General features: G+C 36.2%; 1 protein-coding gene across 1 annotated transcript in view; it reads left to right on the top strand.

Moving 5' to 3' along the window:
* Positions 1 to 20,101, top strand: part of LOC149298949 (kinesin-like protein KIF20B) — a 34,361-nt gene extending 14,260 nt beyond the window's left edge. Inside the window, exons 19-34 of the mRNA XM_089486792.1 lie at positions 897 to 927; positions 3,254 to 4,397; positions 4,720 to 4,846; positions 6,363 to 6,485; positions 7,220 to 7,285; positions 7,967 to 7,970; positions 9,337 to 9,453; positions 9,745 to 9,881; positions 10,336 to 10,491; positions 12,364 to 12,540; positions 13,256 to 13,381; positions 14,587 to 14,706; positions 17,855 to 17,956; positions 18,268 to 18,397; positions 19,118 to 19,263; positions 19,979 to 20,101. Coding sequence (XP_089342918.1) covers positions 897 to 927; positions 3,254 to 4,397; positions 4,720 to 4,846; positions 6,363 to 6,485; positions 7,220 to 7,285; positions 7,967 to 7,970; positions 9,337 to 9,453; positions 9,745 to 9,881; positions 10,336 to 10,491; positions 12,364 to 12,540; positions 13,256 to 13,381; positions 14,587 to 14,706; positions 17,855 to 17,956; positions 18,268 to 18,397; positions 19,118 to 19,263; positions 19,979 to 20,101 — 2,829 coding nt within the window. The remainder of the gene's footprint in view (positions 1 to 896; positions 928 to 3,253; positions 4,398 to 4,719; positions 4,847 to 6,362; positions 6,486 to 7,219; positions 7,286 to 7,966; positions 7,971 to 9,336; positions 9,454 to 9,744; positions 9,882 to 10,335; positions 10,492 to 12,363; positions 12,541 to 13,255; positions 13,382 to 14,586; positions 14,707 to 17,854; positions 17,957 to 18,267; positions 18,398 to 19,117; positions 19,264 to 19,978) is intronic.
* The last annotated feature ends 7,273 nt before the right edge of the window (positions 20,102 to 27,374 follow it).

Here is a 27,374-nt window from a genome sequence, read left to right as displayed (position 1 = left end):
TATCTGCTTTTAATCACACTAACATAAACCTCCTTTGTATGAAATACCTATTTTACTGTTTGTGCCTTTTATGTCAATTGTTCAGTAGTAAACAACCCACAATATCTCGACACAGATTACAAATGTCCTTAATTTAAAGAGAATCCGCAATGTACCCAACTCTATTATAAGTTGTATAGGACTACACAACTCTTAATTTGTCATTTTTTATTTTTAATAATTTGAGACTTTGTGTAGGGCCACTGAATAGTCACAGTATAGTGGCTTTTGTAGAGGGAAATACATAATTACGTCTCAATTTCAGAATTAATCCTCCTATGGCAGTCAACCTTTATCAGAGCATAAGAACGACCACATGTTATGGTGGCAATCTGTCATTTAAATTCATGTTTCCACACTTTTGTACCCATTCCACTTAAAACAAATAGGACCCATTGAGGATAACTGAATGGGTAATGAAGAAGTCCTTCAGAAAGACCACCTTTAAAATAGGCCTTCATATAATGTCCCTCATCTGCATTGCTTCACTTAAATCTTTGTACAAGGAAATTAAGGCAGCATATTCTGTAAATGTATTTGTATATCCTTATGATAAGATATTTATATAATATATAGGTATTTTATGGTGTGGAGGCTAATAAAATTTTGGGTAGGAATATTAACCCACTTGCACGCTAACATCTTGCTTTATGTTGTAATGCCTTACTCATCCTTTTAAAGCCTCTAATTAACAATTCTGTATTAAATGTGCTCTTCCATCTACTCTGCTGATTTTAATGCTATGGTAACTCAATGTAGTTGTAGAAACTGTTGGTTTTTCCTACTCCTTCCCAGAAATTATCTATCCATAATTTTTATTTTTTATTTTTAAATCAATTTTGTTTTTGTGCTGAAAGTACTTTCAATTCTCATGTGACACAGCCACTGGTAGGTTATTGCCATAGAAACTGAAAAGGGTTTTGAAAAGTTTCATGTACTGTAGAGAAAAGAATAAAATGACAAGTTTGCTAAGGTTTTATTTGCTAAAACAACTAGATTTCAATACTTTTTTTTTGCTAAGTGGAAACTTGTCTTTTCAAAACTCTCAATGGTATAGCGCGAAGGTAGTCCAATTGATGATTAAAGTGGCTCTAGCCAGAGGTTCCATTTGGGGTATTTTGAGGGGGAAAAAATAGTGGTGCACACAACCTAAAACACATTCAGATTCTCAGAATCTGCTTCTAGAATAATAATGACCAATAAGTACACAAAAGAAAGCAAAAATGCAGTGCATTATCAGCCATTACAATTCAAAAAAACGCCTATCTAAGTCATAAATATTGCTATTTTCTTCCAAGGCCGAGCAGATAACACTGCTGGACATCTTCTTTTTGCGAAGGGAAGTAAACGTGATGTCTTCTGGTGCTCTCTTCACTCGCTTTGCATTTTGTTAAATAACAATAAACTATTAGTATGTCTGTCTATATTTTTTTTTGAGCATTCGTACTTTACATTTTTCACGCCTGCCTGAAGCTTTTGCACAGTACTGTATAATCTGAAGTTTGCAAGTAAATAAATGTACTTGTTCATAATAGGGGGCAATGTAATATCCATAGTTAACTACAAACTTTCATGTGCCTTTTGAAGCACTGAGGCACTTTACATCAAACAAAAACAGTGGGAAGTGGGCTTTGAAGCTGCGAGATGAACTAAGGGTAATTTTGTACAGGTATGGAAGGGGGTGAGAAGTTAGTTTCTCTTCAAGAGCAGTTCTGTCTGTCACTTTTCCTTAATAGTACGTTTTATAGTTATGTTTGTAAAATGATACTATGTAATGCTGATACTTTTTTTTTTTTTTAAATCTCTATTACAGAACCCGAATGCTCTGTGTACAATATTAGTGTCCTGTACTTAGGATTTGTATGGTTCTTTAGTTTAATACATTTTTCATTGTTGCCAGCAGTATTTGTAGAAGTGGATAAAAAGAGAGAAAATCAGAACAGGAAATGTAGGGAATGCTGGCTCTGCCAGATCCTGCTGCTGATCCTTGGTTCTAAACTAAATATCCCCAGAACTGTGCAATAACTAACAAAAAGGACAAGTAATACACGGTTTTGATAAATTGACGTACTAATTGCATTAAATGTATAATGACCGCTTCCCTTGTATTCTTTATACAATTATTTAGGGTACGGGTCAGGAGAACTAATCATGTGGTCATGTTGTCCTAAAATGGTTTAGAGCTAGTTCTTTTTGTATATCCTTGTTAGCTTATTATCCATGAACTTTCATTTTATGTAATTTTTTATACAAAATTGCCAACACTATATTTAGACACTGCAGAAGCTGAATGACCATTCCTCTGTTTCAAGGACAATAGTTGCTTAGAGCTTCTTCAAGGAACCATGAGAAATCCCTTTGGAATGCCAGAACCTTTTCTCCAATCTAGCTATTCTATTAAGGTGTACTAGATTGTGAAATGGCAAATAACCACATTTCCCCCCATAAAATGTATGATATATACATATTTCATAATCCACATATAAGAACAGTTGAGGATGGGGCCTACAACTGGTGTGGAAATGATCAGTGAATATTTCTCTATACTTGAATCCCACACCAACCGGAATATCTTACAACTTCACATGTTCAGTAGCATGCTTTCTTTCACTTGAAGAGCCACCAACGAGGGAGAAATTATTTCCCACAGGAACATTTTAAGGTCTCATTTAGCTAGTACTTACAAGTTTTCTCACTAACAGATCTTACAAATATAACTAACATTTTGCTTATGTTATGTTCTGCCCACCGTGGTGTCTGCTCTACATCATAGCTATAATAACAAACTTGAAGTACAGGAAGGCACATAAAACCATAAGGGAAAGTCAACAATAAAGCTCAGTGGTGTAACAAATAACTACAGATGGGAAGGAAAAACCTAAAGCTGTTGAAAACATTAACGACAGTGTAAGGTTGTCGTCCTACAATCTACCCGATCAGTGCCACGAGTAATAGTAATGTTGCATGCAGGATACATATTAAAGTATCATACGAAGATACCTTAAAAGCAAAGCGTTTCTTCAACATTTCTTGCCAAAAAGTAGGGTAAGGATCATACAAATTCGTACTGTTAACCTTTCTACTTGTATAACATTGTTGTGGTTTTGCGGTATCTTTGTATACTACTGTAATAAATACCCTTTATGATATATTCTGCATTCAACATTTGTGGGTTGGCCTATTTTTTCTTATTTGCACTTCACTCATTTTCTAGAAGTAAACGAAAGGACTTCAACAAACATCTCACAGACATCCGACCTAAAAGCTAGAGAGGAAACAGATGCTGTAAAAGAGCTGGAAGATATAAAAGCTGAAAAGGAACAGCTTAAAAGACAAATAGTTGTCCTTAACCAGACCATTACCCGTTTGGAAGATACTATTGCTAGAAATAACGAGACGCTAGAAGAAACAGAATCAAAAAATAAAATGATTTCTTCTGAACTCCAGACATACAAAGAACTTCTAACCAACCAGGAGGGAACAGTTAAAAGCTTATTGCAGGAAGTAGATCAGAACAAGGAGAACATCTCTATCAAGGTGGCACAAATCAGAACAATTCAAAATAAACTTGAATTGTTTAAAGATTGTGAGATAAAGGAACAGTCCACTGAGGAGTTTTGTAATTTTAATGACTGGATGAAGAAACCAATGAATATAAGGAAGGAACTTCACTCTGAAGTGTATAACAATGATCATCCAGCGCCCAAGGTAGGCTCAGGCCGAGAAAGTGCTTTCTACAGTGCGGTAGAAGGTCTGTGGAAGAAATGCCGTGACGTTCTGCAAGAGTTGGCAAAAAAGAACCAGTTCATTGAACAGCTCGAAGAAAACATCAATACACTAAAAGATGAAGTTACTTTGCTCAAAAAAGAAAATGACAGTTTACAACTTACTCAAGCTAGTAGTTTTGAGAAAGATGGCCTACTCAAAGAAAAAGACAACTTTATAAGCCAGCTCCAAGGTAAATTGTCTGAAAAGTCGAATCAGCTGGAGATACAATCTAAGCAAGAACTTGATTCACAAAATGAGATTTTGGAACTTAAGAAGCAGATTGATGAGAATAAACAGAAGATAAAGGACCAGGAGTGCACCTTAGATTCTTATAATGAAAAATGTAATAAATTAGAAATTCTGGAAAAACAAATCAAAGAAAAAGCCTCTGTTATCCAAGCATTGGAGAAACAATTGGAAAAGGCCCAAACGGAAAAATCAGGCTATGAAAAAGAACTAAATAAGTTGAATCATGACAAAACGGAGTTGGAACAAATAACTACAGATGTGAAGGAAAAACTTAAAGCTGTTGAAAACACAAATGACAAGAAGCAAACGCAGCTTGATGATTTGTCAAAGCAAATTGAACTGTAAGTAGAATAACTAGTAAAATGTAATGTATTTGCTTAAATCATATCCAAATTCTTGCATAAGGACAGAAGCGTAGGTAACAGGCAGTTTTTCTGTTTAATTTATTGTAAATTAGTTATTGATTTTTGTGGACAAACGCCATTCTCTTATTCCTAGCAGCTTTATCTATAATGGTGTTCAAGAAGATCATGAGAAATGTATGTTTTGTCTAATATCGACTGTTCCCTTCCCAATAAATAGAAGCTAATTCTGTCGCAATTGTCCTGGGCATAATCAAAACAAAATCTTGTTGTGTTTGCCTCTCTGTATTGTATTGTTAAGGTTAAAGAAAGACCTTTCAGGAAGAGCATTGGAAGCTAAAACTCTTCAGACTGATCTCCAGAGAAAAGATGAGGACTATGCAGATCTGAAAGATAAATTAGCGGATGCTAAAAAACAAATACAACAAGTAGAGAAAGAGGTCAGTGATTTATAACTTTTAACCCTTACGTGACAAGTGTAGTTCCTGCTATGATGACATGAGCTTCCTTGTAATTTTAACCATATATGTTTTATAAAACTTAATTTCCGCATCTGTCAGCATCACCTCCTAAACACAGTGATATCCCGCATGTACGTGTTTTTATGTTTGGAGGGACAAAAGACTCCCTACATTCTACATGAAACCGCCTTAACAGTGTTTGCTAACTCTTGGATCAGTCAGAAGGGGTGGATGGGCTCCAGCAGATATGCCATCAGGGTCTGGATGGACCCCCTGGGGTCTCTACCATTTTTCTTTGGTATTTCTGGCAATTTCAGCATAGACACCATTGGCAAAGTATGCCCGAACTGGTTATGTGTGTCTGGCACTATAATGATTGGTCAGTCTGCTACGGACGGGTGAATTATTCAGCCTGATTTCCCATGGATGGGAAGGTCAATGAATCTGTGGTTGTTTAGGCCACTTTTTAAGGACAAGGACTTGATAGTACATCCTAGCACCATGAACGTGTTAAATTAGTAGGGTTTTCTGTTTGTTCTGGCAAAACCGAATTGCATTTTGCATATTTGTTACTGAAAATTCTTTCATATCTATATATTTTTTATTATAAATTAAATCTGAATGCATTTTATTTTAATTCTTTTCAAACCTCATTGAAAATGCATATTGTAAAGTGTAGCAGCCTTAACAAAATTAGTATAAGAAATACAGTATAGAACCTAATTATGTTCAAGTCCCAAAAGCCCTTCCTTGCCAAAAATAGTTTGACCCCTTTCCTAACTCTATCCAGACATCATTCTAAATCAGATTAGATCTACTCTTTGACTGCATAATTCTAGCTGGGGGACATGTGACTTAAATAAAGTCACTGATAGGATAGGTTAAATGTTTTATTGCCATTGAAGCAGAAAAAAACTAATTTATTATATGTTTATATGTTACAAATATTTGACATAATTAATAACTTTTTAATATGTTAAAATAGCACATTTGTTTTTAATACAGGGATTCATTGAAAGTCACTTAGAAGATAAGTCACATAGTGGAATGTGATATGTTTCTAGTTTTATTTTTTTTATTTGAATATCTTTCTGTGCCCGGTGATACTGTCTTTCATGTCTTGCTAATAGTTGCAGTGTATGCATTTTTGACTGGTGTTACTAGTATAAATATCTAGTCCTCTAGTCTCTCTTAAAATGATGGCAGATACAGGAGAGTGGTTTTCTTGATTTACAACCAGTCAGTGAAAAAACTCATAGTGGTGCAAGTGGGACATTCACATTTGGAATTGCACATCAACCGGGAAAATAACTGGGATTTTAAAAGCCCACTAGTGTCGCTGTAAATCTAAAGCCGGATAAATGTAAGCATAAAGAATCCTGAACAATTCCATAAATATGACTTTTTTTATATCGGTGTATTCCGTTAAAATTCACAGCTTTATTTTACATTGTACAATGGGTATGTTTAATATTTTATGTAGGTCTCTGCCATGCGGGAAGAGAAGAAGCTGCTCAGTAACAAAGTGAATGAATCCGAAAAATTAAAGAACCAGCTGTCTTGTGAATTGGAGATGAAGCAGCGCACAATCCAGCAGTTGAAAAAGGTTAAAGCCAATGTTTTAATCTTACAAGCAACTACATCAAATTTATATCAAAATAGGTCCGGAGATTCTCTATTTTTTTGGCATATGAACAAAGCTTTTCTCCTTTTTATCCTTTCCCCTTCACTTGAAGACTTAAGGATAAGGAGGATTCAAGGCATCTCTGTATGTAATTAGCTTTGACAAAGGACAGTACTGGCCTTTGGATACAAGAAAAAGTTGTACCAGAAGTTAAAGTTGAAAATTCACCCAAGATCCAATGTGGCCAATTTTAAATGGGAGCTTTTTTATGGCTGGTGTATTCGTTTTACTGAATAGGCAGGCCAGCTGCTATGGGCAAAGTAATTTAAAATTCCCAAGAACTAGTTAAGTAGAGATTGGTTATTTAAGGTCACTAAAATGTTTTAGGCTACAAATAGGCATAACAGATCACTGGAACCATAATGGGCGTTGCAGTAACTGCTTTATTCTGAACACACCACTAGGGGGTGCTGTATCCATACAGTTTCTCTCTTTTAACTGAGTTTTTTAAATCCTTTTAAATGTTCACAAAAAAGCCACATTTTGTTCTTTTGCCTTTACAGGATTATTTAAATAATCTGTAATTTCCATAATCCATTGATGAGTTATACAAACATAACATAAATATTAATGTCATATCTGTAATTTCCATTGAATACAAACCACTTTAAAAGGACATGCAATTTCATAATTGTGATATTTTATTTTACTTAAAGGAACGTCTTAATAACGAAGGCAATGAAGATGCAACAAACCTTTACCGGAAGACCTGCCAAGGTATTGTAAAGCTGTGGGTTTTATAAAAAAAATGCACAGTATATCACATTGTTGTACCACATCATGCCATTAGTTTCAAGATCTGACACTAATTTTACTCAATGCTTTTTGAAGACTGTGGGATTAAACTATACAAAGGAAAAGGTGGATATATAAATTCTATTAAAATTGTATCCAAAACACAACAAGAACAACGAATCCGATGCAAGTCTATAATTATTTCTTAACCTATTATTTTATGTATATTGCTTCATTTTGTCGTTGTTGGTGAAGCCAAATGTTTCCTGATGTAAAGACTCAGACCTTAATCAGTCCTTAGTCTTGTCTTGGATTCGGGATATCTTAATTCCTATCCCACACATGTTATTATTCCCTCACTGTATTAGCTACTACCACTCCTGATAGGAGGCTGTTCCATTTATCTACTACCCTCACTGTAGTGCCGGGCACATTCCCTTCTGTGGACCAGAATAGCATGGTCTCAAAATATATAGACAAAATTCACAAGGGGAGGGCAAGATGTATCAACACTTGCTGATCTACTCCGGCTATGTGTGTGAGTATCACTGATGGCTAATAGATGGTTAGGGAAGGTCAAAGCGTGGACACTAAAAAAAAATGTAAACCATATACACTATTGATATGGCGGTTCCTTAAAGCAGATGTGTCATTTTTAACCCTTGTAGTGCTGTTTACTGATTACAATAGTCTATACATAAATTTTACATACCCACCTTATATATATGCAATGGGAGCAGCCAACTCCTGTTTTAAGAATCTCTCTTCTGGGAAGCTGATGATTATTGTTGAAGATGTTGTTGAATTTGTAAGGTTCAGCATGGGAAGTCAGATCAGATAATGTCCGCGCTGTCTTAAATTTAACTTTTAAAATAAATCTCTCCAAAACATTTACAGTAATTGACAAACAAAAAACAAAAGTGTAGGTAGTTAAATGAATTTATATTAAATGACAGCTTCTACTGTTTCTTATAGGTGTTGTCTTATTTAAATAGAATTGTATTTAGGATAACATAGTGCTTGTCTGTATTGATAAAACAGACATAAACCTATTTTTCAATAAAATAGTCAATATGTTGTCATGGTGATATCATTCCTCACTTCTCTTGGCAAAATGTAAACTTGTTTTATAAATATATGTGCAAGGAATAAAGCTATTTTATGTTGAAATATACGTAAATACCATTCTCAAGTGCTCTTAAAAACATGTATAATGATACATCTGCCGAGTTAAAGAATTGAAGAACTTCCAAGGGCCAATGAGAAGCGTAAATAACACAGAAATATTGACACTCTATAGCCATACTTATATTGTGTACTCATCCTTCAAGTAGTGTTTATATGATTAAAAGGACCTAGGCTGCCCATCTACATTCCACTCTTATTCATACATAGATAGTGTGTTTACACTAATGGAGTCATCCTGAAGCCATATGCCATTAGTACACTGTAGAAACATATTTACTTGAAATAAAACACAGGAAGTCATGTATGTTAACATCTATGCTATGGATGTACACTATAAGGACAAAAGTATTGGGACACCTGACCATTAACCAGCAACAGGGACTTTTATGACATTGTGTCTAAATACATAGACATTAATATGCAGCTGACCCCTCTTTGCAGCAATAACAGCTTCCAATCTTGTAGGAAGGCTTTCCCCAAGATTTTGGAGTGTTTCAGTGGGAATTTTTGTCCATTCACCCAGTAGAGCATTTGTGAGATCAGCCACTGGTGTTGGTGAGAGCCTGGCTCGCAATCTCTGTTCACGTTCATCCCAAAGGTGTTGGGGTCAGGGCTCTATGAGGATCAGTCAAGTTCTTCCACACCAGACTCATCCAACCATGTCTTTATAGACCGTGCTTTGTGCACTGGGGCATAGCCATGCTGGAATAGAAAAAGTGTCCCTAAACCGTTACCACAAAGTTGGAAGCATAGCATTGTCCAAAATGTATTGGTATGCCGAAGTAGAATTTTGACTTTCTGTCATTCGTATCTACCATTGTTTCTGATTTTCCTCTTGCAGATGTACAAGCAAAAGAAAAAATAATTGAAGATATGAGAATGACCCTTATCGAGCAAGAACAAACTCAGGCAGAGCAAGATCAAGCACTTGAGGCCAAAACAGAAGAAGCTGAAAAATTAGCTGAAGGTAAGTGCTCTGTATTGGAAAGAAAAGATGCAATTTTTTTCTGAACAGTGGCTGTCCTTATTGACTGTTACACAAAACTGCTGCAAGACACTGCCTCCATATATTTCCTATACACGTGAGCGTAGTGTTTTTTTTCTTAACCACATAACAGCATTTGGAATACAATTTCCATGCGTATGTGACTGGCCTTGCAATTTTCTGCAGCCCACATAAAAGGGGGAGGTAAATAATAATTGTGTATAGATTTTCCACTAACCTTGATTTTATGTATTTCTTTAACTCCTCCGGCAGAACTCGAAATATGGAAACTAAAGTATAAAGAATTGGAGAAGAACAGCCACAGAGAGCTGATAACAAAACTTTCTGTTGAGTCGAGTGAGACAGAAAAGGTGGATTCCCAAGTATCGAAACTACAGGCTCAATTAAATGTAAATATGTGTATATTTCTGTATTTTTTTTCTATGAGGTTTTGTTTTGCATAAGCATGATTTTGTGGGGAATACAAATTAAAGTGGCAGCAGATTCCATATAGATATTACTAGGAGGGTAGAATACAAAATTAATAATAGGATTAAAATTAACAATATACAAAAAAAGCAACCACAGGAACAAACATAAGATCCACTGGTAGAGAAGGAGAGAGGGCCCAGCTCTTGCAAGATTACAATCTATTACAGTTCTTCATTGGATTGCTGTAGCCACCACAGGCGATGACAATTGGTATTGAACAGTGTTTGCACTGTTAAAGGATTTTAATTAAAAAAAAAGACAAATTTTCCCCCACATTTAGTTTCACTTTTCCCCAGAAAATCTGCAAATGTCAAATACAAATGCTTTAAACAATCAAGTCATTAAACAGCAATTATTTTATTTGTTGTTTAGCAATCGGAAGAAAAGTATAGCACCGAAAGAAAGAAATGGCTGGAAGAAAAAATGAATTTACTTGCTCAGGCTAAAGAATCTGAGACTCACAGGAACAAAGAGATGAGAAAGTTTGCTGAAGACCGAGAACGCCACGTGAAACAACAGGGAGAGCTGGTAAGGTGTTGCCATATATACTTGCGAAGGATGGCAGAACCTCCAAATTTATTATGCGATTACTCCCATCATCATCTGGACTAGATGATCAGATTATTGAGTCATCAAGACTCATAGGAGAGTTGCTGCCCAACTCTAAACTCTACAGCCTCCCTGTGCTTTGCAGAGTGTTCACATGGGAAACAGTTTGTAGAGCTGCTAGGTTGTTCCATTTGCTGTACGCTAGTATGCTGTCGGCACAGAGGAAATGGCTTTGTTCCCAATCAGTGGTACGGTGGTCCAGGAGACAGTCGGTTGGGGGTGTGTGGCTCCAGCTTTACCTACCCCCAATGCCAGGAGGTGCCAGGCTTCCCTTCCCAGTGCTTGTGTTTGACTCAGTACTCATGCATGGTGCCCCCCGACTGACAAGTTCTCAGGAAGCAGCTGCAAGGTCAGGTTCAGCTTTCAAGTTACCACACCTGCTATGGGAGTAAAAAAAAACCCTGCTAATTCTTCCATGTAATGGCTTTCTCTTCTGTTTCATAAACAAATGTCATTTTTCATCCACGTAGAGGTTTTATACCACCGAGCACATCAAATCAATGTTGTGTAAAAGCACTTTTTTCACAATCTTCTTTTTTTATTCATGGTTAGATATCATTTTACAGTTAATATTTACACATACAGTTAGTTGCCCCCACAAGTTGGATTATATATAAAGAGCAGTTCTGATTTTAAGTGGTAAAAGTTGTCCGATCCATGGAATGTACCTGCTGGTTCTTTTTAGTTTGCCGGTTAGTATCTGAGCTGATCTTTATAAAAGAAAACTCCAGTGTGCTTCGATGCTTTTTTCAGTCTTGTCTAAGATATGAAATGTGCTATTTTTTAATAGAATGCTCTCTTGGTAGCCCCAAGAAAGTTAAGCATAAAAGTTAACCAGGGATTCTTTCCATTAAAGCAACAGTCTAGGACCCAAAATTGTATTTTTATTTTTTAATGCATGCTGGAGAAAATGTTGCATGTTATACAACACATTTTCCTGCATGCAAATACATGCATGCGCTTCTTAGTTATTGGAGAAGTTCTCTTATTTTACTCCTCACCTGGCTGCCGCTACTCAAACCAGGAAGCATGAGCAGGAAAGATGCTTCTGCACATGCCCAGTAGCACTCCATTTGAAGGCAAAGGGAGCTGAATTGTGTCAGCCAATCACTCGTATGCTAGCAAAACACTGCTCAACTAGCACACATGTAATTGACTGCTGATTGATTAGAATGGGAGCACTACTGAGCATGTGCAGGAGGTGTACTGACAAATGCTTCCTGCTTTTATTAGAGCCAGCAGGGGAGGTGTTAAATAAGACCAATTTCTATTTCTGCAGTAACTGAAGAATGCCTACACCTATTGCATGCAGTAAATGCAAAACGGGCTCTAATATGCATTTAACATGAAAATAAGCCTGGTGTGGACTTTTAAAGTAACCTAATTATTATTTACATTATTCATTTATAAAGCTACAGCATATTCTGTATTTTTCACCTGCCATTAATTCATGTAGTTTAAGTAACTGTTTTGAGCACATCACCTGGTTGTTTTGCCTTTTTTTGATCTTTGTAATAAAATGTTTACATTTTTCTGTTGCGAGGACATCCCAACAAGCTTGATCACAGCTCTCTATGACTTCATATGCATGTAGGGCTGAGAAAGAGAAAGCAAAATTGATACACCATGATCTATTTTTGGTTGCTACTCTTAATGAAATGCATATTGTTTTTATGATTTGGTTATATAAAAATATAAAAAATAATCTGTATGTATGTATGTGTATATATATATATATATATTCTGCTATTAATTTATGGTACATGACTGTATCCATTATATTTAATTTAGGAACAACTTTGTGCTCAGCTTGCTGAAAAGGAAAATACTCTGCTGAAGTGGCGTGAAGAGCGTGACCAGCTTGTATCAGCTCTGGAAGTTCAGTTGAAGAGTCTCCTTTCCAGCAACATGGAAAAAGAAAGAGAGATTGAAAATCTTAAAAAATGCAGCACTTTAAAAACAGAAGGGGTGAGCTTTTTTTTCTTAAACCTAACTGGCATATGATGTACCTACACATGAGTGGTTTATCTGTCTGCGGGAAAATAAACATGGATGTGGAAACGGTTGACAGACATTGAGAGAGTGTGTGAGTGGGAGTGAAAAGGCAACAAAATGCCCAACAAGAATGATGATGGGTTTTATAATGTACCACCATCAATGTATGGCTCCATATATAGTGTTGGAAGTTATGCTGTATCACCTTCTGTGGCTGGCTCAATATATGATGATAGGAGTCAAGCTGTACCACAGTCTGTGTCTGGCTCACTATATAATGTTAGGAGTCATGCTGTATTACTGTCTGTGTCTGGTTTGCTAAAAAGTGTGTATTTAATAGAGTCTTCTCCAAACCTGGTAGACTGCACAAGAGTTAATGTTTACTCTTTCTCATTTCAGTATACTAGAGTGACTAAGTTGTCCCTTCAAAATGCATGATGATATCAGAGATATGATCTGAGGGTATTCAGGGGTACACATCATAATTTAGAACCACATCATTCCCCCTTTTGGTCAACGTGGATCAGTGTAATTAGGGGATATCAAATTTGAAATCTTTTTGAAAAATGTTGAAGTCTTTTTCATGCACTTTGATGGTGAACTCTTTTGAGATTACTGCCATGTGCTTGTTGACCATAGTTTGCTTGCACCATCAGTCAGATACTGATTTACCGATTACTTTTTATAGGAAAATGTTGATGAGCTGAAGAAGCAATTGTGTTTGTGTGAGAAGAAAATCAAGGAGCTAGAGGAGAAACTTGCTAATCTGGAAAACTCCAAAGCAACACATACAGCTGAATCACCAGATGATCAGGTAGTGATACAACAAAATTAAGATAAACTTCAAATTCCCTTCAAAAATGCAAACACAGGTTAAGAACATGACGATCTTTTGTAAATGTTATGTAAAACATAAATGTAGGAGTTACTTCCTCCTTCAGGCACCGAAGCAGTTAACAAACAACAAAAATTGGTTTCATCTCTAAGGTTGTATAAAGTATATGAAATACAGTACATTTTAAAATTATACCAAGTAGCCATGTGTGTGTGTGTATATGTATATATATATATATATATATATATATATATATATATATATATATTATATACATTCATGCCTATAATTTTGGTCTTGCACACCTTTTTGTGTCAACACCTTTTTCCGTAGATCTTTAGCTAGCATTCAGTGCTAGCCCAACCAGTTCATCGTCATTTGATAGCACTAGGGACATTCTATGGAAGGGGTAAACAGGAATATAAAATATATCATTACACTGAGTTCTTATTTACCAGAATATTAGGCTCAAAAGAACATGATTTATATGCACTACAAGAAATGTGAATTTACACTACTTCAGGTTATGCTTAAAGGCAGGAAGCATTAAAAAAGCATGTTTTCCATTTTTTACTGGCTTCCTGAGAATAGATTGCTATTTGTGCTTAGAATCTTTATGCGCTGCGGAGAGTATGGAGTGATGTGCACCACCAAGTGTGTTGTATGAGAATATATGTCACAGGATCTACCTGAAATGTACACAGCATGTTTTTTCTTGTATATTATCCCCTTCCTACTGTGTGTTCTATTATCTTTCTGCTCAAAATGCAGTTACACCTCTTTCTATGGGAAAAAAAACCAAATATTACATTTCATAAATGTTTTGCATGTGTATTTTGTTAACATTTCAAATGATGCCATGTGAGTCCTTTTGTCATTGCCACTAATGTCAATGTTTTACATTTCGTACAACTTTTTTAATTGTTTTGCTTTTTAATGGCATTCGACTTTAATTTTCTTTAACAAAAAAACCCCATTAGATTGTGTCAAGATAAACCATATCCCAATGTTATGTTCAAAGCTGAAGAAGGCATGTCAGCTATATATAAGGCAAGCTAACAAACTATTCCTTATCAAGTGTTTAAGACATTTATTTTATTATGTCATATATTATGTATATCTGCCTTACCCAGGTTTATAAGCTATCGACAAATACATTTACTCTCACTGTTTTGTTAATATAGCAGCTAAAGGAACAACCAACAGAGATCGCTGATCCACCACAACGTCCTAGTCCTTTCCAAACAGATACCAGCCGATCAAAAGCTTCAGATAGCAGTCATGTTTCAACAGATGACTGTCAGGTCAGTATTTGAAAGAAATCTATCTTGTTGCATAAACTATTGTTAGATGAACATCAGCAGCTTTATGATTCCATGAGCATTTTACCATTTAAATTCCAGAGTACATTTTGGGGTCCGATTCTTCATGTACTGATGTCTCATGGTTTCTCATCTCTTGTACAACAGCAGCATGGAACACTTGTGAACAAGTGCAGCGCAGAATCGTTCTAGATTAAGCATTGTTTTAGAATATAGTATTTTCCCTGACAAATTTTTCACATGAAAACACCCACAATCATAGCCCTGACTGTTATGTGAAAATATTAGAAAAGGAAAGAACACCCACTTACCACCTGAGGTAGAAACTGCAGCTCTGCAGCTACCAATTCTCTTGCGAGCGCTTTCTGCACATGCGCATAGGAGTCTGATCAGATGCCGGCCCGCAGCATTCGCCCAGCCAGTACTAGAGATTGACTGGAGATAAGATTATCTTGTGCATGGAGATATGTTTGACTGAACACATCTCATGCACAAAAAATAGTTTGGAAAGAGGGGCAAATGCATATGTAGGAGATTCTGCAGAATCACAAAAATGTAAAGGCACCACTACAATAATAATATACATACATATGGCAATAGTAATATGTCGCGTACAAAAACATTTTCATAAATTAACACATCAACTCGGTCACTTTTGCAAAGTCACAGGATGGATCGGGAACAGTACTGGACTCTTCTGAGATTTCAACAGAAAATGGGCGAGTCAGCAGGTTCCCGAAACCAGAGATGGAAATACGTTTCAGCCCAGCAAGGCCCAACAAAATGGAAGTAAAACACTGTGGGGAGGACTCGCCAAGAACAGTAAAGATAACTAGAACTACAAGAAAGAGAAAGAGCCATGAAATGGAGCAGGTACCTTTCAGAACAAAACAGTTAAATAATACTGAGAACATAAGGAGACTTTTATTATATTTCATTTCATGTTTGGAATTTAAAATTTCACACTTTGCATTTGATCTTTACTAGACCCACATTTTAGTTTCTGGATTTATATTATCTAATATCAAATATATCATATATAGCATGGTATATATAATAATATATATAGTATATAATAATATATCCTAAATTGTGTTTGCATGTATATATGCACCCAGGTATGGATTGAAATATATATATTACACACACATATAATTGTGTCTTGTCACATAAAGATAGATAGAATTAATGTCAAGGTCATTTGTGGTATATAGTACATATTTAAAACATTATCTATAGAAGTAGTATTCCAGTTTTCTTTCTGTAGTGTTTATGGTCCTACTTTATCCCAGTAACACAACTCAGCCAGAGAATTATTGCAAGCATTTCTTTTTTTGACATTTTGATTAAGCAGTCTTTGAGGTTCTGTTTGACAGGAGCAATCTGTCCAGTGTAGCGTGTTATGCATTGCCATTTCACGTACGTGTTCGCCATAAGCGTTAGAGGTGCAAGTCAGAACGTGACTGCGTGGAATATATTCAGTAGATAGGGGAAGAAAAACTTAGTTTTTCAAACTGCTGTAATGACTAATGAGACAATAATGCTTCAAGTTGACTTAAGCTTATGTGAACAATCACATTTATATGTACATGTTGTGAAGTTTGGGTATTTTTAGTTTCATTGCATTTTTTTTTTTAGAAGGTTGTCATTGTCTATGCTAATGCATGACTTAAATTCTAGCTGTCTTCAGAATTTCTTATAAAAAACAAAAAGAAAACACAACAGTATTTCAAATATGTATCTTATACATTAGTTTACTTGATTAACTTACACTTATTAATTGTTACAAAACAATTTAGGTTTTTAATATCCTGTCCGCACTTGCCTTTATCACATATATGCCCATCAATAAATGTATTTCAGGCTATATCACATCTATTAAAAAAACTGGGTCATGCAGAGTAAAGAGTGACGGAAAAAAGTGGCATCAGCCATTTTAGTCGAAATAATTGTGTGTTTCTTGAATTGATTTTCCCCGAGAACAAAATGCCTTCAAGTTGCTGGTAAATTAGATTTAAAGAGAAAGCGGCACGTGGAGGCCCTTGTCAGGTGGTGGATTTCTATAACCAGCGTAGGGAAATTCATGACGCATAATCATCATTCTTTCTCCAGTCCCTCACAATAATAGTTTCGGTAGACTTATCTCTTTAGAACCGCAGTATAGCGTTGTCATTTAAAAAAAAAAAAGTATCTTAAAATTTATATTGAATGTTTTAATTATCGAAACAAACTATCACAGTAATTTGTAATTAGCAAGCCCAATAGAAGACGCAATTTTACTTTTACGGGAACAAAAATCAAGAACAAGCAATTGAGAGTTTTCAGAATTGGGAGTTCTTGGTTAGAAAAAAATAAATAGTATGTTTTGTGAATTCATTTTTAACTTAATAAGTGTAAATGTTCACAAATACCTAGATTTTCACTTAGCGGAATTAATAAAATGGATTTAACAATGTGCAGGAGAGAAGTGTGAGAGATGTTAGAGCAAGCAATCTAAAACTGGGGAGTCAGGGTTTTAGATGTAATGCAAGGAAGCTATACTGAGAGGGTGGTAGATAAATGAAATATACCCCCAGCGGAAGGGGTAGAGGCTACAGTGAGGCAATGTATGGTATAGGCAGCTATTCCACCAAGGCCCACTTTAGTATATAAACCCCACAGGTACACACTGTTTAAGAACTTATACAATTAAGACAATTTGCGTGAACACACATCGATCCATGCTAGCTTCTGTTGGTATTTAATACAGATATTTCCTTGAAACACAATAGTTCATTTCAAATACATTTGTCACTTATTCTGCTTGAGTAGTCGTTTTTGTCTTTTTTCATCCAGAACACTGTATGGTATATTCATATCTAGTCATGCTGAAAAGATAGTTGGTTGTGAAATCCTGTAGTCCTTCAATTTCCGTTTTCTTCCAAGCAGAATCTGCTGTGTCGTTTTTATAATATAGATATAGTTGCTGTTTCTCTTGTTAACCCTGTTTTCCTCTTGAACAACACATTGTGGAATATTTGTTGGCTTTTTAAATAATCATTTTTTTAGGGACATTTGAAGGGCCAACACAAAATCATAATGCAGGTGTATCACTATGTATTTTTATTTTTTATTCAATTATATGTTTCAGGACATTGTGAAAAGCGAAAACAAGAGAAATATAATATCACGAACTGGTGTCAGGACCCCTTCCTCGCAATCTAGCCCAACTGTAAACCAGAATGAAGCCAAGGTACCAATGCCTTATTTGGGATCTTGCACTATGTTTCTAACTTACTTGAAACTCTTATTGTATGAAACGTATCTTTTCTCATCTTTGCAACAAACATATCAAATCTTTTTTTTGTTATGATGTTTCAGTACATGGACAGTTGTGGGGAGGGTCTCCAACCCTTCATTTATTAGGAGCTACTCGGGATTTATGATTAAAAAAAACCGTATAGATGTCAAAATACATATGTGTACCCTCCCCTGTCCTGTCTTCTACCACAGCCTTTTACCTAAAATAGTGTAATGTTTAATATTTACCCGTTAATCTTTCAGAGAAACACCAGAAATACAATAACAAAACAGCAATCCACATCAAGTACTTCATCAGTACCGAAAAAAGACGGAACTCTGCAAAAACTTGGAGGCTTTTTACAAAGCTCTCCTTCCATCTTCCACAGTAAAGGTATTGATTGCCTTGTATAATTTGGTGGTGGTTCTAACAGCTTCATGAATATCAGTAACATTATATTACAAGTAATGGATTTTTCATTTATATGTTACTTTTGCAATTTCAATGTTTACTAATTAGTGGAAAAGAAGTAGGTTCAGTAACAGTATGCTATATATATACACATTTTTGTGCCCTTTTACTTATTAGTGTTTATGAAGAATTGATATTTGTCTAAAATCGTAGGCCTCCTTTAGGGCTCTGTTTAACTTTTTTGCTTTTTACTAAGAAATATTTGCATATGATTAAGTATCTTATGTATGAAATATATTGGAAATTGTATTTCTCCTAACATTCAGCTTTTCATTTTCCTAACTTAATTTTACTTGCTGGTTTGCTCATTGGTTTTGGGAGTTAACTATTTCCCCAAATTTGACGCTTCTATATTGGAACTGAGGTTTCTCTGAGAAGATTCTCTAAAGGTCATGTAGATTGGGTTACAGTAAAGATGTAGGAGAATTATTGTGCTCCTAAATTAGCTATTAGGATGAAATGAGAAGCATTTTTTAATGTTTTAGAAACAATGTTTAACAGTTTACCTGTATAAACTAGAAACATGTTTTTCATTCTGTGGTATGCCATTTTGAAAAGGTTTGTTCTTCTCAGCGTCTGTTTGTATTTTTAGAAGGCATATGTGAAAAATTTTAATTTTAGATCTTGTGTTTTATTTTCCAGCCAAAAAACTACTTGAGACAATTAGCGCTCCCAAGACAACAGATCTGGTTGGCAGTAAAAAAGAAAATGACGTTAAGCCCAAGAAAAGCAGGAGAAAGTTGTACAATACTGATATTTCAGCTCCTCTGGACTTCATTGCCCCTACGGTACGTTTCTAGCAAAAACTTACTCTTGTAAGTCAAATACTGTATTGACAGTTATAGTGTCATATATCTTTAAACCACCTTTAAATTCTAAATTGCAAAAAATACTTTAGCTCCCAGATTTATGCCCTTTTTATATTGCAGCAGCCATTAGATTTGATACAATTTATGATTTTTTTAAATTGTGATTGTTTTTATTTTTTACACATATTGATATAAATTGCATTGTATATTGGGTGTTTTAGAGGAATAGCACTTAGTCTATGTTTCTTGTTTTCAGAGTATCGTGGACAAAAAAGAAAAGGAAAGTGACCACTTAATAATGAAGAGACGCCTAAGAACAAGAACAGCTAAATAATTTATATATACTGTTTTAATTTTATCCTGTGGAATACCCTTTTGTAGATATGTTTTAGTTTATTGCTGCTTACATTTGATTAATTTTCTTTGCAAAGTAAGATGAGTAATTTCACAAAACAGTTTATACCAAGTATTGTTATTTGTAAATATATATTTGAAGCAGTTATTGTATATGCTTTTTGGTATACAATCTTAAATAAACACATCATACTGTACTATTTAATATTCTCGACTCTGAACATTTTTTAACGCTGCTAATTAGAGATGTAAAATTTCCAGAAAAAATGTAAATTTTCCAAAAAAAATGAAGAATCGAGTAGTTTTAAAAATGTTATATTATTTTGTTACAAATCGGCAGCTTTGCAGGATGGGAGGAAAGCCCTCCCCCAGCCGCCTAAAGCGATCAGCAATAGGTGTTGCTGACATGCCTCGATATCGAGGTATGTCAGTAACACAGCCCCCTACCCTGATCACCTTGTGATTGCTACGAAGAGCAACCACAAGCGCCATCAGTGAATGGCTTTGCTGCCATTCACAAGATGGCGGTGCCAACTGTCAAATCAATGAGTTCACAGACCCTTTGGAGGTTCTTATAAACTTTACTATCTACCACCATTCCTTCAGACAGCACAAAAACATACATATAATGTCGCTACATTGAATGGTCACAAACACTATGTTTTGTTCTTGGAGATGGTGCACATGGGTTATTCCATTAGAACTCACCTTTGCCATTTGGGTACTCTAAGAAACAGGTACGCATAAAAGGTAGTTAGCAAAATTGTGTTATCACTATAGCAATCAATGGCATGTCCCTGCTGATCTGGCCATTTTGTTTGTTGTTATGGTGTTGTGGTCGTGGCCTGTTTTATGCAAAATTATGCTAATATTTTAAATACACAATTTAGACAAAACACATCTAACAATACAACAATAAATTTGATTCAGGAATACAGTTAAATTATGTAAAGACGAATACCAACAGATGTTATGATGTATAATGATATACTTTATTAATACCTCTAGCGGTAAAAACAATATATCGAAAAAGGTTACCATAACAAAGTTACAGACAGTCAACAATTATATTCTAATAACATTGTAATAACATATGTACTTAACTTCAGAGAGTATCAGCATATCAAATGACTCCTTTGGTGTTCAGTTTCCAAAATGGCTCTAGATACCAGGATCATATAGAAGACTTTAAAGGATTCTTTCAGTAGTTGTTTTCTAATTCTTAGTTACAATACTAGGCACTTAACTAGTCCTAGCTTCTTGGCACTTAACTAGCCCAAGATGGAAGAGCAGCTTTCTATTTCATACTTTTTCTCTGGCAAACTTTCACAGCTCCCTTAGCTTCTGCCATGCTGCTTCCTTCTTGTCCTTCCAGTCTCCTCTGCTCCTCCCCCTTCTTCCTGGAGTTCCTGATATCCCATTGTTCCTGGCATAGCCCACATGGCTTTTCATGTAGGTAGCCATTATCTATGGTCTTAGATAAACAACAGATGTACACATCACTCACTCTCTAGTGCTACCTGGTGGTAGAGGTAAGGCACTTCTTAAACAATAGAACTAATTGATATTGTAATATATGCCACAGTTAGGGGAGTGGTTTATCCAAAGGGAGATACAGATATTGCGTCTGTGACGTGAATCACTAATAATGGACGATGCAATCCATGTCCACAACATATGGTAATATGAAAATTTTTCTAATTCTAAGAATACATTCTCATGCACAGACCTTGTTGGAATATTGTGAATTATTCTCATTGATCCCAAGTGTCAGACTGGAAAACTGAATCTATATTGAGAAATATATGATCATGCATTTCACTGCTTTGTATGGGTATAGATACTGTTTCAAGGTTATTTCTCACACCCCGTAATTTGTTGAACTGATGGCTATTACCTTTTCAATGACATACAGTACATTTTCAATGATATACTTTTGTGTGGTGCCCTTTATATTTTTTATTATTTGAAAAAATAATGATTAATGTAGGTGGGAGCAGTATAGGCTGTACTGAAAATATGTTCTAATTAGAGTCCATGTAACAACAATTGATGTTTTTTCTATTATAATTACACCTGTTCATAGCAACCTATGGGAAAGTCATTGGTTTTTTTTGCAGCAAGATGTATAATATTAGTACTGGGACCAGTGCAGATAACCCATACAGACATATGAATATGAACAGTCCTGAAAATAATTGATACAATTTTCACTTCATAATATATTGTTATAATTTATTGTTTTATATAACACCATCGTATTACAATGGGTAGACAGGACATAACAAGGAGTACATAGCATAACTGTTTTGACTTACAGGAACAACAGTTGAGGAAGGCCCTGCTCCCCTAGACCACCATTAACAATCTCCTCCATAAATGATGAACCATTTCTGGTCTGTTTTATTGGTATTCGGACCTAGGCCAACTAGACCTAAGACAGGTCCAAGAGGGGGTAGCAGACCAGCTGTCGGCAAAACCGAAGGTACGTCATCCTCTTGGATGATCAGGCCCCCCAGTGTGCCACTGCTCAATAGGGTGGTTAAAAGGCAGGTGTCTGATCTCCTCATCCAGCCCATTTACACTATGAAGCTGTTCTGAGCCAGCACAGGCTACATTGACTGCTTTAAAGGGAGCTGTGCTCTTTAAATCATGGCGAGCTGGGATTTGACATCATAAGGACGGCAGCATTTGAGGTGTCTGCCGGGGGTCGTGCTCTGGGTCAGGCATAGGGCGGTGCCAAAGGTAAATACGTCTCTGGTCACATCTTTGCACATAGGCAAATACTCATGGTTTAGATATTTATTTCTAGTATCATTACTACATTGATTGAGATTTGTACAGTAAGAAATGTAGAGTACACATTTTGCAATTAAGCAACTAAACAAAGCCTAGTTACTGGGGTCATCAATCAACCACAACCCCTGGAAATATTGACAAGAATTGCATTAGCGTTAATGCCATTTATGAAATTATACTGTCACTAAGTACCTTCAAGTATGTGTAATGGAATACAAGACATTTCATAAAATCATAACTCTAAGTGTTAAACTTTGTAGGGAGAAAGCATGTTCTTGAAATCCAGCAGAGATAATTTTTTAAAATATCCCTAATGAAAGTTGTAACTGATACGAAAGCCAGCATGCTATACTGTGGTCTATTCACATGCTTTGAAAGGACAGCGTTACTTTTTGTTTGATGAAAGGTGCAAATGGTTCTCTGCAGGTATGCAAACTATATAGGCAGGTCTTGTAGAACCGTCACTTAGAAATTAGTTTAAAAAATAAAAGGAGACTGCGCTTGATATTTAATTACTTGAGAACTTTTGGCAAGTGTGACTCATGCCCAAGAATTTCATGAGTATTTAGACACGAGTTTGGAAATTATATTTTCCAGAACTAATAAGACCATTGATATTTACATTTTCCTGATGATGACTAACGCTTATTTTTTAATTTTACATTATGGTGATATTGAGGATAAAACCTAGACTATCCTGTTTAGGGACAAACACCGACTTCTCCTTTCATAATTTAACCAAAAGATGTCAGTTTGTGTCATAAATAACATTTTATCATCACTACGCCTGGATCAGTGGCAGAATTACCTTTGGAGCTGCCCTAGGCCTAACCCAAGGAGGTGCCACCAGTGTTGCCATCTTTACTGCTAAGCGCCTTTCAACTTGACACAGTCCTAATAATGGGCCGGTTGAGGAGATTAGTGATCTCCCTTTTTAATGGCCCATAGAGAGTAGCGCTACGGAAAGGCTGGTCACAGAGAGGGGACCCTTCAGCACATACGAGATCTGCAGTTGGCTCCACTTTGTGAACCACATATAAAATACATGGTTGGCACTAAAAGGGTTAAATAGAGTGAATTCATTCTATGCATCTAAAGATGCCACAGGGGGGAAAACGCTGATAATAAAATGCTCTGGTTTTTTTTTTATGGCCGATCAGCTTTAATCTATAAACTGATTTGCCTATTGAATCAGTTTATAGATTAAATATATGCTATGCTTAAAAAAAGCATTACTAATAGTGTTGGTATGAATATAAAAAAAAATTGATGTTTATATGAAAAAAATCAGATCACATGGTGATTTTCAAAAAATATATTTCTCTTCTAGCAGAAGATGACATTTTTAAAACGATATCATTTTATGAACTTGAATGCGATCACACGGAGAGGCTTTTCTGCACAGTAATTGCTGGCACAGCAGGCGAATGAACACATCTTAGGCACTCCAACATTTATCATTGAAAAAAATGTAAAAATATTTGAAAGTATTAAAAGAGTATGTTTTTGTGAAATTCGTGCCTCATAGTGTCTTAAAATAGGCACATATTTCAGCTTGTTAGCGGATGTTCAGTGGACAGAATAAAAACTCAACTGCTTAAATCTTTGAGGACCGCAGCTCCCTTGGCGGCCAACTTTGTAGTACGGTAGAAACACTAAGTTAAATGCATACACCTATTCATGTTTGGCCCTAATAAATATAACCCCACCAGGGTTTCAAATAGAAATTACTAAGATGGTGTCATGCATACCTTCCAACAGGCCCAGTTTTCCCAGGTGGCTTTTTCAGGGAATGGGATCATGGACCAGTTAGGGAGATCTGAGCTGTACAATCAATGGAGGTCCTCCTTTGCAGCTCTTACAAGTAAGGCGAGCGGGTGGCTACACCTCCATTTCCACCCACTGCTGTCATCAGCCCACCCATTTCCAACAATGCCCCCCACCTTATGTCACACACCCGCAACACAGGTGTCCTGATTTGGAGACCTGAAGTGTTGTGATGGTTATGTGTGCCACACATACAGGCCCTATTTGAACATGCCTATTGGCAGTGAAAAATCAAATCCGTGCACTGACTCCATGTCGCCATTTCTGATGATGTCATGGAGACGTGGCATAAGAAGACAGCGGGAAACTCTCTCTGCGACGGTCTACGTCATTCAGCATTAGACCGTGTAGACCCAGTATAGGGGAGGTGTAACTGACTAATTGGTTCCTTTTCATAAGTCTGTACCTCCCACATACTGCAGACAGCACTTTATCAGGGCTGGTCAGCAATATGTAAAAAGTATATGTGTCCTGGAAAACATGGCCCATGTGGTCACCATATCACCAGCACAGGAGAGGCCTAGGAGCACCACAGGAGCGGCTTAGCTGCAGGAGCAGGCCAGCACAACTATAGTATATTTACCTGTTAAAAATATTTGTATAATATCTATTTTAATGATTTATGTAAACAATAATATTTTGTAGACCAAAAAGTCTATTCTGCTTTGTGAATAGAGGTCTTAGTATACAAAATATTGTTGTTTATATAAATCAATAAAATAGATATACAGAAAGAGCATGCCACATATAGCCTGCCAGAATGTAGGATGCATATACAGTACATTAAGACACAATCCAATTCATTAATCAGGGTGGAGATCTCAATGGACTTGCCATGGTTAATGACACGCCATTATTGCTTATTTGCTTCTGTTATGTGATATGAATAGAAACGTTTGATGGAAATTCACTTTTTTTAGTGAACACATTCAATGAAAATGTAATTGTATAAATGTATATAATTATAATAATGTAATAATAACACTTAATTAAATACAACAATAGACGCTCTTACGTCATTCTTTTGCTTGGCAAACAACTTTGGTTTCGGCATGCAGTGACAATTTTTCCTTAAAATAGGCCCTGGGCGCATATGACAGGACTGAGCCTCATTTAAGAAGCAGTGCTATGGCAGGCAGGTAGTTGAAGTGGAAGAGGACACTGGAGACAATAGATTTTAAGGTGTCATCTTCTCATTTTTATAACAAGTACACAACATGCATTTTAGTCATTTCCTGTAAGAACAGCAAGTTACATTAAGAAATATTCTCAAAAATATTTAATTTAGAGTTTTGTGATATATTACCTTGCTAATTAGATGTGAAATTCATGAACCCATAAATGAGGGCATTCCGTGGTACATTTTTTATATAAAAAATGAATTAGACTTGCATAAAGAGTTCTACTAATTCACTTAAAATATGAATACATCAAAACAGGTGTTGATTAGGCTTTAGAAATTAATGAATATTCCTACTTATTTATAAAGTTGAACAGTTCGTATGAATAGTATAATTTTTAATTAAGATTATTTTCTGCCCACCTGTTAAATTCTGTGCTAATGGTGCATCATGTATCTTGAAAAATCAATATTTTGGAGCTGTAATGATATTCAAAACAGTAGCGTACCTAGTGGGGGGCGGGGCAGTCCGCACCGGGTGCCGCTCATCAGGGGGGTGCCAACTTGCCGGCACCCGGCACCCCTCCAGAGACGGACAGTAATGTCCGCCGCTGGAGGAGCAGGCTCGCAAGAGAGCGGTATCTGAGGTTTTTAACAGACCCCTGGCTCCCTTGAGTGATTTTAAGCCGGTTCAAGGATCTCCCTTCAGTGTCTGCGCCGGTATATAACGGTAGAAGCTATGCAGTTTTAAAGTGTGTCGGGGGGGGGGGGGGTGCCACATATAGGATCCGCCCCAGGTGCCAAATACTCTAGGTACGCCCCTGATTGAAAAACAGGAATCACAGTCCATCCATATACAGCTAGCTACCAATTTTTTGGACTGAGATTAAAATAAGATATATATACAGATAATATTCAGACCAGAACTTTAAACATAGTTGTAAAATGTTACTTGTGTAAAGTGTTGCCAAAGGAATTAAGATAAACACAGATGTCCTGTGTAATAAGAGGATTTCCCATAACCCTGCCCCGAGCACCATCTTTTGGAATTCTGCGTGAGGCAAAATTAGTGTGACTTGATGGAAACCCTAGTCACCTACTGTGAAATGATCCACTCATTTTCTAAGCCACGTCCAATATATCCCCTGTATACATCAACACATCTTCAAATATTATTAAAACTTGAGAACGTTTAAGACATGAAAACGTAGTTGTAAATAATACAAAATTAGCTGGAACTGTCTAGCCTGTGCATTCCTGATAATTTGATAAATCAGTTAGGCTGATGACATGTTTTATGCTAATAAGTTGAAAGATACTGCATTTCTACCCATTCCAAAAACTCAATGGGACAACCAAAAGAGTCAAAACCAAGAGACAGCTGCCTGTTCCGGACAAAGGTGGCTGCATTGGCCATGTTTTCCAAGACAAATACAATTTGTCTATAATTTCCCTTCCATGAGTTTCTACTTCTCACATACCACAGGGCACCACTTTACCTATGCTGATCAGCAATATGAGAAACGTACAGGCCGGCTGGAGCTAAATGACACTTTTTTCTTTCGCATATCTTACGAGCTGCACATATTTCCTTAAGGTTACAGTGGTTCCCCACCTTGTATTAGGAGGGAGACCAAGAAGATCGAGCCCTCCTGCAGGCCTTCTAGCCGGCAGGGAAGGAAGACAATGGCATATCCCTAAGGGGAGTGAGTGCCTTGTCAGAAGATGGTTGGGGTTCTAGCTCCTGCTGTGGCTCCTAACTAGGCATATGGAGCACCCTCACACCGAAGCACCAGCATTTGCCCCTCGAGCTTCAAAAATAAAAAGAGAAATGTACAGTATATGTGTCCTGGAAAAATAACTGGTGGCCCAAACATTCTTTGTATCTTGTATTCTACTGCCATTGACCGCAAAAGGTTCTGAAAACTCTGCTACTGCCATTTCCCAGAGGCCAAAAGATTGTCTCAGAAACTTGGCAATTAGGTGCCTG

This window comes from Sceloporus occidentalis, unplaced genomic scaffold, assembly GCF_023333645.1.
Source record: "Sceloporus occidentalis isolate IW3139 unplaced genomic scaffold, rSceOcc1.0.p SCAF_30, whole genome shotgun sequence".
Lineage (NCBI taxonomy): Eukaryota > Metazoa > Chordata > Lepidosauria > Squamata > Phrynosomatidae > Sceloporus > Sceloporus occidentalis.
Note: the sequence above shows the minus strand (reverse complement) of the source record. Positions and strands in the feature narration are given on the sequence as shown.